The 13297-nt window shown below is 37.2% G+C and overlaps 1 protein-coding gene across 2 annotated transcripts; it reads left to right on the forward strand.

Moving 5' to 3' along the window:
• The first annotated feature begins 341 nt into the window (after nt 1–341).
• Nucleotides 342–12551, forward strand: Mew (multiple edematous wings). 2 transcript variants are annotated; one of them, XM_077414182.1, is made up of 18 exons: nt 342–938; nt 1523–1650; nt 2068–2118; nt 3112–3215; nt 3296–3423; nt 3494–3702; nt 3943–4147; nt 4263–4412; nt 4495–4636; nt 4785–5053; nt 5149–5377; nt 5445–5676; nt 6553–6949; nt 7375–7604; nt 8195–8424; nt 8843–8937; nt 9366–9495; nt 9590–12551. In XM_077414182.1, exons 1-18 carry the CDS (start codon nt 754–756, stop codon nt 9818–9820), a joined length of 3345 nt encoding a protein of 1114 aa, XP_077270308.1. In that variant the 5' UTR covers nt 342–753; the 3' UTR covers nt 9821–12551. The 2 variants fall into 2 exon arrangements, with proteins under 2 accessions (XP_077270308.1, XP_077270309.1); XM_077414183.1 differs by lacking the exon at nt 2068–2118.
• The last annotated feature ends 746 nt before the right edge of the window (nt 12552–13297 follow it).

Here is a 13297-nt window from a genome sequence, read left to right on the forward strand (position 1 = left end):
GCTCCCTCCTCACCGCGTTCGCTGACGTTTCAAAAATAATCTCGCTTCTCGCTAGCGACACTCTCTTCCGTCTGTTCTTTTTCGAAGAACTAGCCAAACTGGTGCACATTGGTGCAATAAGTTGGCCTAGACGTTCTAGCTAGTAACATTTTGGTCCGATTGGCTCGCTCATTCAGCTCATTGGCTGATGGTGGTCAATCGCAGTGGAAAAACTCCAGGCACCGAGGGCTGTACGTGACTGGTGGTCACGCGCAACGTGGTCAAACGGAACGCTCCCTTTTCTTGCGAATGAAGTCAAGCACTGAGCGCCACTGAGCGCCACCCAGAGCCTCGCAAATCCTCGTGAAAGTACGCCCGAGGCCCAAGGCCCTATCGCCCCCATGGTGTTACACCATGATCGCCCCTATCGGCCCGCGATCACCGATGGCGGCGACGGCCCGATACGTGTGCGTGGCCTGCGTGGGTGGGTAGACTCAGTAGTGCTCAGTAGACTGGACTGGACTGGGTAGGGTCGTAGGGTAGTGCCTGTGCGTTTACAAAAATGTAGAAAGAGTACTCGCGAGGAGCGCTTGTGGTGGTTTGTGTTGGCTGATGCCTGCGGGTGTCGCGGGTGATGACGAAGAAGCGTGGTATGCGATAGAGCGAGAGACGTGCGCGGAGAAGTCAGAAAAATCGGAGTCGGAGAGAGACGCGCCGCTCACATAAGTCGCTTGATATACATGTTATAAGTAATCGCACGCGCCAAAGTCGACCATGAACGCGTTATATATACTGTGGACAGCTTTGATGAGTGCGTGCGTCATGCACGCTTTTAATCTCGAACCACGAATACCTGTTGTCAAAAGGGGCCTGCAGGGCTCCTACTTCGGCTACTCCGTTGCCGAGCATATAGAGATCGAGAACCACTCGTCATCCAAATCGACCAGTTCGACCAGTTGGTGAGTCTATTTATCCTCTACTAGTCTGTCTCTACTTACTCTGTCTCTCGCCGAGCACCTTCCTGTCGTTACGATTGTTACGTTTTATATTTATGTGTGTGTGTATATATAAAGTAACCGTATGTGTCTAAAGATGCTACTGTAATGGGAAAATATTAGGAGAATAATATGGTGTAATATTTTTTAACACGCTAGTACGACGACGATATATAATACGATACGAGTTAACGTTTTATAAAATCGACGTCCTTTTCGTCGATGTCCGCGCGTGTCTCTTGATCACGTGTTTTTGTTGAACGTGAATCATATATACATGACATGTATAGACTTATAGACGTAGACATGGACTCTACTGCACAGAAGAATATCGCTATACGTGACAGTAACGTACAAAAAGTATAGCCTTATCTGAAACAGTACTAGTAAAAGACGCGCTTCTCTCTTTCTCTCTTGGAAATCTCTTTTTGTCGTTGCAAACTTAAAATCAAGTCAAGTAAAATCTTCGTTTTCACCTTTTTACGCTGCTGCTGCTGCTGCTCTATTATGTTGACCTATGTATAACTATGCTTTCTCATTTTCAACAGGATGCTGATCGGTGCACCTTTGGATCAAAATCGACAACCGGGTACAAACAGATCGGGAGCGTTGTGGAAGTGCCCGTTGAGTACATATACGGGGGATTGTACTCAAGTCATCACCGATGGACGGCTGAGTATGTCATCGGTCTCGCATATTTTGTCACGTCTCTATTTTGTCACGTGTATTGTATCGTGATAACTTTAAAAGATATAGATTTGTAATCCTACCGTACGACATACTTATATTGTTTACATTACTGTAATTTTATATGATTACGTTATAGCCCTGTATAACGTAACGTATTCCTACGCTCTCCATCACAACGTCTGTTCAATGTTACGTGTTTTTTGTTTCTGTTCAATGTAAATTCTGTTCAGTTGAATGTTTGAATGTTAAAGTCAGGTCGAGAGCGTGCATCTTTATGTTCTGCCGTAAACGTGTCCAACGATGGATGACGTTCTATTTAATCAAATCTATTTACGTATCATTCGATGCTTACGTTTATATATAATAAGATGCTTTTTTGTTAATTCATGGTTCGGTAAACCAGTGGATGATGATCTACTGTACAGACCATACGAATACGAATCGTACGATTCAAGTAAGTGTATAAACTTCAGCAGAGTCTTTGCAGAATGACGTGAATGAAGAGTTTGAAAATTTTTACCAGCGGCGTGCCATACAACGTGCATATGTCTTTCCTGAAAGAAAAAAAAGTATTACATATTGAAAGACGAAAAAGCATGCGCGGTGAAAAAATTAATCTCTATTATCTATTATATATTAATTCTTCTGCATCAAAGCTTGCTCTTGTTCGAAACAACATAAAATAGAAACGGAATATTTCTTAACGATGATGATATCAAAATTAACGATGGCGATGGTGGCGATTGTTTACAGCATTTTTATGTTATACGAATGCAAACTGACATTTCTGCTTTTACTAACATTGTTTTTTGCTACGTATTTTTATTTTTACTTGATGCAACTGTCATGCAGTTTTACTTATTCAGATTCAGTTTATATGCATGGTCAGTACGTGATATACGTAACACAAGAATGCGTTGCTATTTATCCAAAAGACGTATACGTAAATGATAATTTAAACGTGCATAATCTAAAGTTCGTTACGTATTATTTATTTCACTATCATAGTTTCCTGGATCGTGTGGTCAATTACGTTTGCTGCTGAAATTATAAATCTTCTTTTGATTTAATACGTATTGTTACTGTCTTATTACACTACATCATTATTTCAATATTATAATAACAGGTATTTTATTTGTGCGCGCGCGCATACACACACACACACACACACACAAAATAGTTTTATATTGTATTTTTCTACGGTTATACTATTTACGTTCGTTGTTTTCCAACGTTATATCTGTTTTCAACGTTATTTAACTTGAGAATGTAAAACCCGCCGTGAGAGAGAAATGTTAACGCTTTATCTGTTACCACAAGCTTACAAATATTTTTGTAATTTGCACGTAAAACATATAAACGTCATACGTTGCGTTTTAAAAGCGGATATGACATATCTAATGTTTCCGTAGCTCCACGTTTGTGAAGATTATAATACTTTTTCCAGATTTGGAATCGGATGATTTAGTACCGCCGGGGACTGATGAAATAAAAGATAATCAATGGCTAGGGGTTACAGTTCGTAGTCAGGGAGTTGGAGGTAAAGTTATGGTGAGTAAAGAAAGTTATAGACAATCAAACGTAACACGATCGTCGAGCACAGATTATCACGTGGTTTCATCTACTCTCAGGTATGCGCGCATCGCCATATCGTTAAAACAGCTGATTCGCAATGGGGCCAAGGCCAATGTTACATATTATCGCAAGATTTAAAATACGACGATTTGAAAAAGCCATGCTCTGGAAAACCTACCAACAAGTAATATAAACAACGTGCCTTCTTTAACGTTTAGCTAACAATCTATTTCTTGTAAACGTCGCGTTTTCAGAGCCCACGAGCAGTTTGGCTTCTGCCAGGCTGGCACTAGCGGTTTATTAACCGCTGAAGATCGTGTAGTGATTGGTACGCCAGGACCACATACTTGGAGAGGGACCCTTTATTTATTCACTATTTCCGATGAATTTTTAACTAGGGACAATACAGTTTACAACGCGCCAATGCAAGATTTTTCACCTGTAAATAAATACAGCTATCTCGGTACGTACGCTTATATTAAAAATAAGTTTTTATTTCAGTAAACTTTATACAAAATATCACAAATATCTTATTATAAATACCGTCTGAGAACTTCGTTGTTCTGCATCCAACGTAATCGTTTCCTTTTTTTTTCTCCCTTTTTTCGTGACGTATTGATTTTTTAGCGGGCAATGTAAGCGTTGTGCCATGCAAACTTTTCGTTCATTTACGCTTTACTTTACGCTGCGTATACTTATATAGGAATGTCCGTGGCCGTTGGAAACTTCTTTGGCAAGGATTTGGCTTATGCGGCGGGTGCACCTCGTTCTAATGGTACGGGCCAAGTAGTTTTGTTCACCAGGCGCGATTTTAAGTCGGACATGGACGTTGCCCTCGTTCTAGACGGCGAACAATTTGCCTCGAGCTATGGATACGAAATCACATCGGCAGATGTAAATGGAGACAAGTAGGACAACCGTTAATATATATTTTCGTGACCGTTGTTACAAGATCCATTGTGTTATATTATCGCGACGTTATATGTCTTGCTCATTTTATTTATACACTACGATTTATTGTAGAGTAACTGATTTAATCGTGGCAGCGCCGTTTTACTTCAACAAAGCGGAAGGTGGAGCTGTTTATATTTATACAACGCTAGACCGTTGTAGAACCCGCAAAGATCACGAGAAGTGTTCGCCTGTCAAGCTCGTTGGTCCGGAGGAATCGAGGTTTAGCATTATTTTACATCATTTTTTGTTTTAATCTATGCTTATACGTTGCGTACGTACGATAATGACAACGTGTCGACAGATTTGGATTCGCACTAACAACGCTGGGAGATTTAAACAAGGATGGATATGAAGATATTGCAATTGGTGCTCCATACGACGGAAAGGGAACTGTTTATATTTATCTTGGCTCTAAGAATGGCATTAAAAAAACACCATCACAAGTAACAAGTTTTGTTATAATGATCCGTGCTTTATTCTTTTAATTTACATACGTTTGTTGATTTTTTTAACATGTCCAGTTTTAGATATGTTAAAACGTATTTATTTTATTTCGGCACGTTGTCGTTTTGTCATGTTCGTGTTTAACAGATCATACACGCTGAAGACTTGCCTACGCCAATGAATACATTTGGTTACTCTTTGAGCGGCGGAACCGACATGGACCAGAATGGCTATTCGGATCTCTTAATCGGAGCATATGAAAACGATGCAGTTGTACTTCTCCGTTCTAAGAAAATAATCGATATCTTTACTTACATACGCTATGCAAAGAAAGATGGGATATATCAGGATACAATAGAACCTATCGATCCCAACAAAATTGGATGTTTGGCCGATCTAAACTCAACGTATACATGGTACTAGTAGTTCAACGTGAACGAACGTGTAAAACAAATATATTATATATATGGTGTAAAAAAACTACGTTATATATATATACCGAACTCTGCAGTTTCGCATTTGAAGCTTGCTGCAAAACGGAATCGCTAGCAAAAGAAGATTCTATGCAAAATCTAAGATTAACGTACTACATCGAAGCAGAGACTTACACCGGAACTAAGAAATTCTCGAGAGTTTGGTTCGGCGTGAATGGTACGGCACGTCCTCATTACATTAATCGAACAGTCACCTTAGATAGCACAAAGTTGGTACACTGCCAAAAGGAACGTGTTTATTTGAAGGTAAAGTTCACATAGTTGATATTACGTATTAGAAGATATATACGTCGTTATTATGACGGTCTAACAGGAGAATACACGCGACATCCAAACTCCCATCAAATTTCGTGTGACGTATTCACTGATACAAGAAGAGCCAGTGATGCCGCATGAAGGTGCTCCTTTACCCGATATGAAGCATTACCCAATACTCAATCAGCAAGAAGCCGCACGTGTATTCGAAGCTGTGTTTCAGAAAGACTGCGGAAATAATGACATTTGCGAAAGTGATTTGCAAGTGATAGCTAAACTAAATTTATCAGGTAGGTGTTCCTTTTTCAAGCAAACGTTCATATTACTATAATAGACGTATTGCAATATATATATATTTCTCCATGTAACTTTTATCAGGTTAAAATAAATTTTTAAGTCTCCTAGGCTCTTTCCGATATCTTGTGAGCGTGTGACGTCAGAGGCAAGAACGGACACTCTCGTTTGTCGTGTGTGCCATTCAAAGCGAATAAAAAGACCGTTTAATAAAAAAATCACTATAAATCGTTTCAGAACACTTGTGTAAACGTGACCGAAAACTATCCTTTTCTAATACGAAAGCTATATAGTCATGTGCCTGCGCATAAGCCTCTGCATCCTATTACATTCATTTTACGGCTGTTTGTTTATTGTCAAGGGAAAAGGCGAGTTTGCGGCCAACTTTAGAAATGTTGTAAAACGATCTGTAGTACGTTTTTATCGAACGGTCTTTTTCGTTGAGAATGGCACACACACAACAAAATAGGACGAGGGTGTCCGTTCTCGCCTCTGACGTCACACGCTCACAAAATGTCGGAAATAGCCCAGAAGCCTTAATGCCTTTATTCTTACGTTTACTCTCCACTCTCGTTTAGCTCAACTTTTCCTTAAACTGACACTACTCCTTCTCTGGTACTACTCCTCCATTATTTCGCATTTGCCGTTTGAACATGCACGCGCGAAATGAAAATACTGTATGCATGATCAACACTCTGTGTCAGTAGAATAAGATTGGTAACGGTTTGGAAGAAGTTTAGAGTGGGGGTGGGGAGGTTCTGCGATTGTACAATAAAAATAGAAAGGGCCGTACTGTAAATAAGATCTATATGTATATATATTACTAGAGGAACGTTTGATTAAGCAGCTAACAGTCTCTTCGTTCTTCGTAGCTTCCTCTGTAAAGCCGGACTTCTACGAGTTGTTTTTAGGCGAAAGAGAAGAGATAGTGGTAGAAGTGAAGGTGGCAAATGTTGGCGAGTCTGCGTATGAGGCTCAACTGTTTATCGTTCACTCACAGAATTTGAACTACATCGCCAGTAAAAGCAACGATTCCGTGATCTGTAATCTGTACAACGCTACTATAGTATCGTGTTCTATTGGCAATCCATTCAAAAAGGACAAAGCGGTGGACATACAAGTGAGATTCGATCCCAAAGGCCTCGAGGATAATGAATCGCACGTGGGTTTCACAATTTTCGCAAATTCCACATCAAAGGAAGTGAAAGAGAAGCAACCCACTGTTCTGCAAGCTACAGTATTAAAACGCGCCGAACTGTCGATCAAAGGGTACGTTTTATCGTTCGTTCGTCCAATGTCTAAATCGTTCGCGTTGATGACGTATCTTCTTCATAATCTTCTCTCGCAAATCATTGACGGAAAACTAGTTGGTTCTCTCCGTTTGTCTTCAGCGTCGCTGTTTTTATATTTTTCTACTAAGCGATTCTGTGTCCGAATACACATACACCATTGCACACATACGGCTAAATTACAACCGTTGTTACGTTGGTAAAACAACGTTACGCACTTATATACGTGTCCGGTTGTGTTTGCATGACACACACACTAAGCGATGTTGTAAAAAATTGATAAAAAATACTCTCGCGGCAACGAGAAACTTATATTCGCGCCAATAATAGGTTTATTCAATTAAATTAATTAATATATATTTTTATCACGTATATTAATATATCAAAATATATATTTCGTCGTAGAAGTGCAAAAACTCAATGGGCGTTTTACGGTGGCCCCGTAGTCGGAGAATCCGCGATAAAACACTTGAATGAAGTAGGCCCGAAGGTGTCGCACGTTTACGAAGTATTTAATGAAGGACCATGGAAAGTCAGCACTGTGGAAGTACGGATTTCGTGGCCTTACGAGGTCGCGAATGACAAAGCGCACGGCAAGTGGCTGCTCTATATGGAAGAGATGCCAACTATCCAAGGTAGTACAAAAAAGAGAATCTGCCCCTCCAAGTTGGTGATCCTTCGTACGATGTCAAAATAGAAAATCGAATGGAAATTGTTTGTAAGATCTGGGACGTAGAATGAATAATTTATGACGTCTTCAATCCCATCAGTTACAATTTAAAATCTCGTAATTTAGAAAAATTTTACGGAAAAACTGTATCATTTAAAAAAAGGTTTCAAGTAAAAAAGTTAGTATCTTTATAGAAAAACTTTAAGGGAATAGGAATTAAGTAAAACGTCGTCTAGCTCTTCTAATTCAAAAATAATAATACGTTTTTAAACGAGCTTAAAATTTCGACGTTCTGCAGACATTGAAAGCTCATAAATAACTTGCAGCACGTGTCAGCTATTCGTTTTTCAATTCTGACATTTCGCTTCTAGGAATATATTGGACAAAAATTAATATATAAATATGACATTGAAAAAAAATTTATATAATATATTAACACAGTATGACATACTTTATCACATAAAATTTATTGAGTATTTATGGAATTAACGTTAGTGAAAATATAAAATTTCACAAAGTATTTACGATACATCTGACGCATATTAAATGATCTAGCTCTGGGGGACGGTGAATGTATATTGCCACCAGGACATGTAGTCAATCCATTAAAACTGCAAGATAATGCCAACTTGGATGATATCGATAGCATTATACAATCTTCAACTCCATCGACAATTTTGTACAATCATACTAATCACATAAGAACAACGCGAGATACAGAAAAAGTTGTAAATACTCGAACAATTATTGACAAGGATGGACATCGGCATCGTGTCGTTGCAATGGTAAGTTATCATCACTTATGATGGTGTCATTATTTATTAAACTCATTAAACTCAAGGTAATAATACAATTAGAAAAATCAGGACTCTGAGACTGAACGCGGACGTTATAATAAATCCCTCGACAGAATGATTCGTTGTATGTAAAGGTCATACGTTCGAATGCAAAAATAAATTGGACGTGCGAAATAATTGAAAAATAGATATAGTTTTATTTTTCTTTTAGTTTTACTTTCGACATTTTTCAATCGTGCAAATCAATCGAAAATATCAAAATATTCTTTATTATCCTTAGAATTTTGTTTTTTTTTAAGCTTTTAAAATCTAAAGCTTTACTGTTTCCGCGACGTCATTCTACGTAGGACATTTCGATAATAAAGCGTTTTTTATGAAGCATTGATGGGACGATCTTACATTACAGAATTGCAAAGCTGGCACAGCAAAATGTTTCGACATCGTATGCTATATATACAACTTGCAGAGGAAACAGGAAGCCATCATAAGTGTTAAAGCAAGGTACGAACAAAACGGTAAAGTTACGTGTTATTACGTGGGTCACGCCATATCATACGTTCATTTATTAACTGTACGAAGCAGGATTATTCTTACGTATATATCAAATACTTGAAGGAGTGACGTTAGAGCTTGAAACAAGCAAAAAGTATCATTAACATAAGTTCGTTAGGCTTTTATTTCCAGGGTATAATAACGTAAAGGAAATGCTCCAACTGTTTTCGCTTTCTGTTGAAAAATAGATATTCGTTTATAAAAAATATATTGAACGTCGTTTTGAAATCATAACGTATTAACGCGTTAATAAATATCAAGTCATATTATCTTTCCTTGACAATACGTGATAAGAGGTTCTTTTACAATATTAATATTTCACGTGTCGTAAACTTAACGTTGTGGAACATCTTGTGACGTTGAAGAAATAATTTCAGACTTTGGAATTCTACTTTGGTCGAAGACTATCCAAAAGTGGACATGGTTAAAATAGGTTCCAATGCTAGGATAGTAATACCTTCGAACATTGTGATACAACAAGAGAACTTGAAAGATGATTACGCAATTGTAAGCATATTTTATATACAAAAAGATATCGTGAAACGGTTGAAAGCGTTACGATAAAAATTATTTAACACGGTTATCTCATATTATTATATAGGCCGAGACAATTGCTTATCCAGATTTATTGGATCAGCAAGAAGCTGAGCCTGTACCAGTGTGGATATATATAGTGGCCGCAGTAGCTGGCATGTTATTATTCATTCTACTGACATTAATATTGAGAAAACTTGGGTTCTTTAAAAGACGGCGGCCAGATCCAACTCTATCTGGAAACCTCGAAAAGCACAGAGACGATAATCCTGAAAATGAAGCATTATTCAAACATTAAGCACTAAATAACCGAACGGAAAACATAAAAATGTAAAAACATAAAAACACAACAACGTGTCATGATTACTTAAGATTAAGTACTTATAGTGAAGAAGAAAAAGAAGAAAACAAAAAAGGATATTCGTTTACGCACACACGTTATTTCTAGTTTTATACTGCCTGACGTTGGACGGCATACTTTTTATGCATGAGCAGCTATAAGTATGCGAAGATTGATAAAATAGTTTGTGATATTGTACTAAATATTGCGTATGTGGCAAATTTTTTTCTCAAAAAGAATGTTCAGATTGAGTGTATGAATGTATGTATGTATGCATATACGTCGTAAATGCATTAACGTTTATTAGCTTTTGTTAGAGGAAAAAAAACACATCGTATTTAAACAGTTCTAAATCACGACTGTGGCTGCGGTCAACGTGACGCCACAAGTGCTTTGGAGCGTTCGTCTTCTCTTTCTTTCTTCCGTGAAAGAAAAGAGAAGAGGACGGCTTCGAAGCCGTTGTAGCGTCACGTTGACCGTAGCCTGTCCATAGTGAGGAAACTTTTGTTAGAGGAAAAAAAACACATCGTATTTAAACAGTTCTAAATCACGACTGTCCACAGTGAGGAAACAAGCAACATAAAACAATACGTCAAAAATAACTTTTAACATACCGTGTATCTGAAAGATAAGACTAACGAACGTCATTCTATGTTAAATAAGTTTATAGAGACATTTTTATACGTTTGTCATGAGCACTACGTATAAAATATAAAGAACGTGTTTTGAATGAATAACGGGATACAATATAAATATACTGGATCAAAAAATATCCAGTGATTGTTAGGGCATTTCTAATACCTTTATTATTGTACAATAAGATTGCCACTTTATATCTAATAAAAAGTATGTAACTATATTATTAGTTTATATATATATATATTCATATTTTACTCGTGTCCGTACATAAACCATAAACAAAATAACCGTAACATGATACGAGGGAGATGAATTAAATGTATAATAAAAATTATTTTCTTTGTTCTAACATTATATTGAAATTGAAACACGTACATACACATACACACGCGTGCGCGCGCGCGAACGTTTATATTTATTTTATTTTAAAGGCTACGTTTTTCTCCTACACGTTAACGTACAAGAGAATAAACGTGTTAAACGTGCAGGACATAAAACACATAATGACTCATACAATCAAATATAATAGTTTAAATGCATTAATATGTATTCATCACGTAACAGAACACGTTTTTATTTTATTTTTTACTTTTACTTAAAAATATTCATCTAGCAGATAGTCTGTCGATGGCCCCGGACGAATCAGGGCGTTTCCCGGGATCCCCTCTCATTGTGAAAAACGCGCCGTGTGGACACCCGTGGGGTTTTAGCCGGTAAAAACCCGGCACTCCCCTCGTTTCTCTCCCCAGAGACGAGGGGGTCATCCCCCTCCTCGGAGAGGGCCATTGGGTAAACCGGGCTTCGGCCTGCGGGATCCCAGTAGTAGCGTTATCCGCGTTAAAAAAAAGAGATAGTCTGTCGAATACTGTCGATTATTGACGTTCGCTGCTGCGTAGACTAAAAGGGATGCAAAATGCCGTAACTCTTCGTGAACAACCATTATCTGAACATATTAAATACACATCGTTCGAGATATTTGGACGCCTACGTTCAGACGTCCGTTTAATTAACTACTATTCCGCGAAACGTGATCCGTAGCATCTTGTACAAAGTAAATACTGAAATTTACGTTGTTACACTGCGTTCTCATCCTTTATAGACTAAACGTCAACGGTCGAGTCTTCAAAACGTTTCACCCCTTTAAATACCACTGTGGATGCGTGTAACGTCATACGTATATATAGTTTTATTCACTAACGTTAATGAAAAATTTCAAACTTGCACGGTATTATAAACGTATCTATGGAATGATAATAAAACATAGATGTCGAGCGTCTACGTATCTGATATATCACCCAAAATGGACGTTGATAATAAAACTGCGTCAGGCGGATATATTATGGTAGTGGTACATAAACCGCTAAATGTTTGTACATCACCCAAAAAAAGTCGTCTATTTACAAACGTGTAGATGCAAGACGAACGTCCTCTAATTGTAAAAATATTGTGCTTAAAATATTTTCCTCTTGATTTTAGAGGCGTCCGCTTGAGACCATACATTAAGCGTTTGAGGCGTCCGCTAAAACTAAGATTATATTTTTTGGGGTGATATATAAACGTCATTACACTTATTTGCAAAAATATGTACACGAAAAGAACTGTTTTGCTGAAGTATCTAAAAATTTAGCATCTAATAATTTAAAAAATCTAAAGTATCTTATAATTTTGTTGCATCATCAAAATACGTACGTATAGTACAATAGCTATTATAGTCGCTGAAATATGATAATAATGTTGTAAAAAAAATTTGACATTTTAGCAATCAGTTCAAGATTTCTACATAATTATTTTGATGGTCGACCAAACGTATTTTTAGCGCTGTATTCAGTAATTTTTAGATACTTCAGCAAAACCATTCTTTCCGTGTACTATATAACATATATATATATATATATATATATATATATATATATAGTTTTTTAAATAAAAATATAAATTAGATTTCTTCCTTGCAGCATTGAGTAAGTGAATTTCGCGTATCATTAATGTGTACTGTAAAAGTGTACTTGGCGCCTATTTTGCATATAATAAAACAATATTTTATTAATTATTTCGGCTCGTGCGGAGAAAAATTATTTTATTTTTAGATCTACGTACGTTCTAAATATTGAGCAAGACATAATATATTAACTTCTTAATGCTAGTTAAGAAGATATTCGATTTCGAGGATGTAACGCGTGAACGTCGACTAAGTCTGCATAAAAACTTTTTTTTTTAATTTCAGGTGTTCTGATAAGACGTTTAGATAGAACTCTCTAAGAGTTCTGAAATACGTTCTATGATCAAAAGCGATCCGGTCACTAGTTAAGAAGATCGTTGACTTCAAAGATCTGCCGTGAATGTCATTTGCGTAACTTTTAATGATTTTTTAAAACACGTCTAAACGTTTGCAATTTTTTACTTCGCAGGAACTCTAGAACTTTTCGAAAGGAATCAAATGAGCTATAACTTAGAACTATTCTGGCTTGAACGCAGACTTTCAATTTTTTTTAAACAAAAACATTTTTCTTTTATCAAGAGAGAGAACTCTGCTTTTATTTATTATTTTCGTAATCTTTATCAACTTTTTTGACTTTCTAAAGAGAAAAAGAAAGGTTCTCCCTCATCTCTCTTCGTTTCTAACGTTGTTAATCGTGTTTGATATTTGTCGAATGATTAAATGTGTGTGCGCGAAAGCTGTTTATGCTCGAGCGTTACATAATGCGAATGCACCTTTGAGAAAAGAGAACGAAGAAGCAGAAGCCTTTCCTCGACGTGTACTACTTTGTAGCGTAGCCTAGGCCTTGCTTTCACCTA

Source organism: Temnothorax americanus, unplaced genomic scaffold (assembly GCF_048541705.1).
Source record: "Temnothorax americanus isolate GAGA-0224 unplaced genomic scaffold, ASM4854170v1 Scaffold36, whole genome shotgun sequence".
NCBI lineage: Eukaryota > Metazoa > Arthropoda > Insecta > Hymenoptera > Formicidae > Temnothorax > Temnothorax americanus.

Excerpts from the sequence above, each read along its gene's own strand:
- Mew (XM_077414182.1), top strand. The coding sequence starts at position 754 with ATGAACGCGTTATATATACTGTGGACAGCTTTGATGAGTGCGTGCGTC. Across the intron at positions 2,119-3,111 it reads ATACGAATCGTACGATTCAA|ATTTGGAATCGGATGATTTA; the intron begins GTAAGTGTATAA and ends TACTTTTTCCAG. Across the intron at positions 4,413-4,494 it reads GTTGGTCCGGAGGAATCGAG|ATTTGGATTCGCACTAACAA; the intron begins GTTTAGCATTAT and ends ACGTGTCGACAG.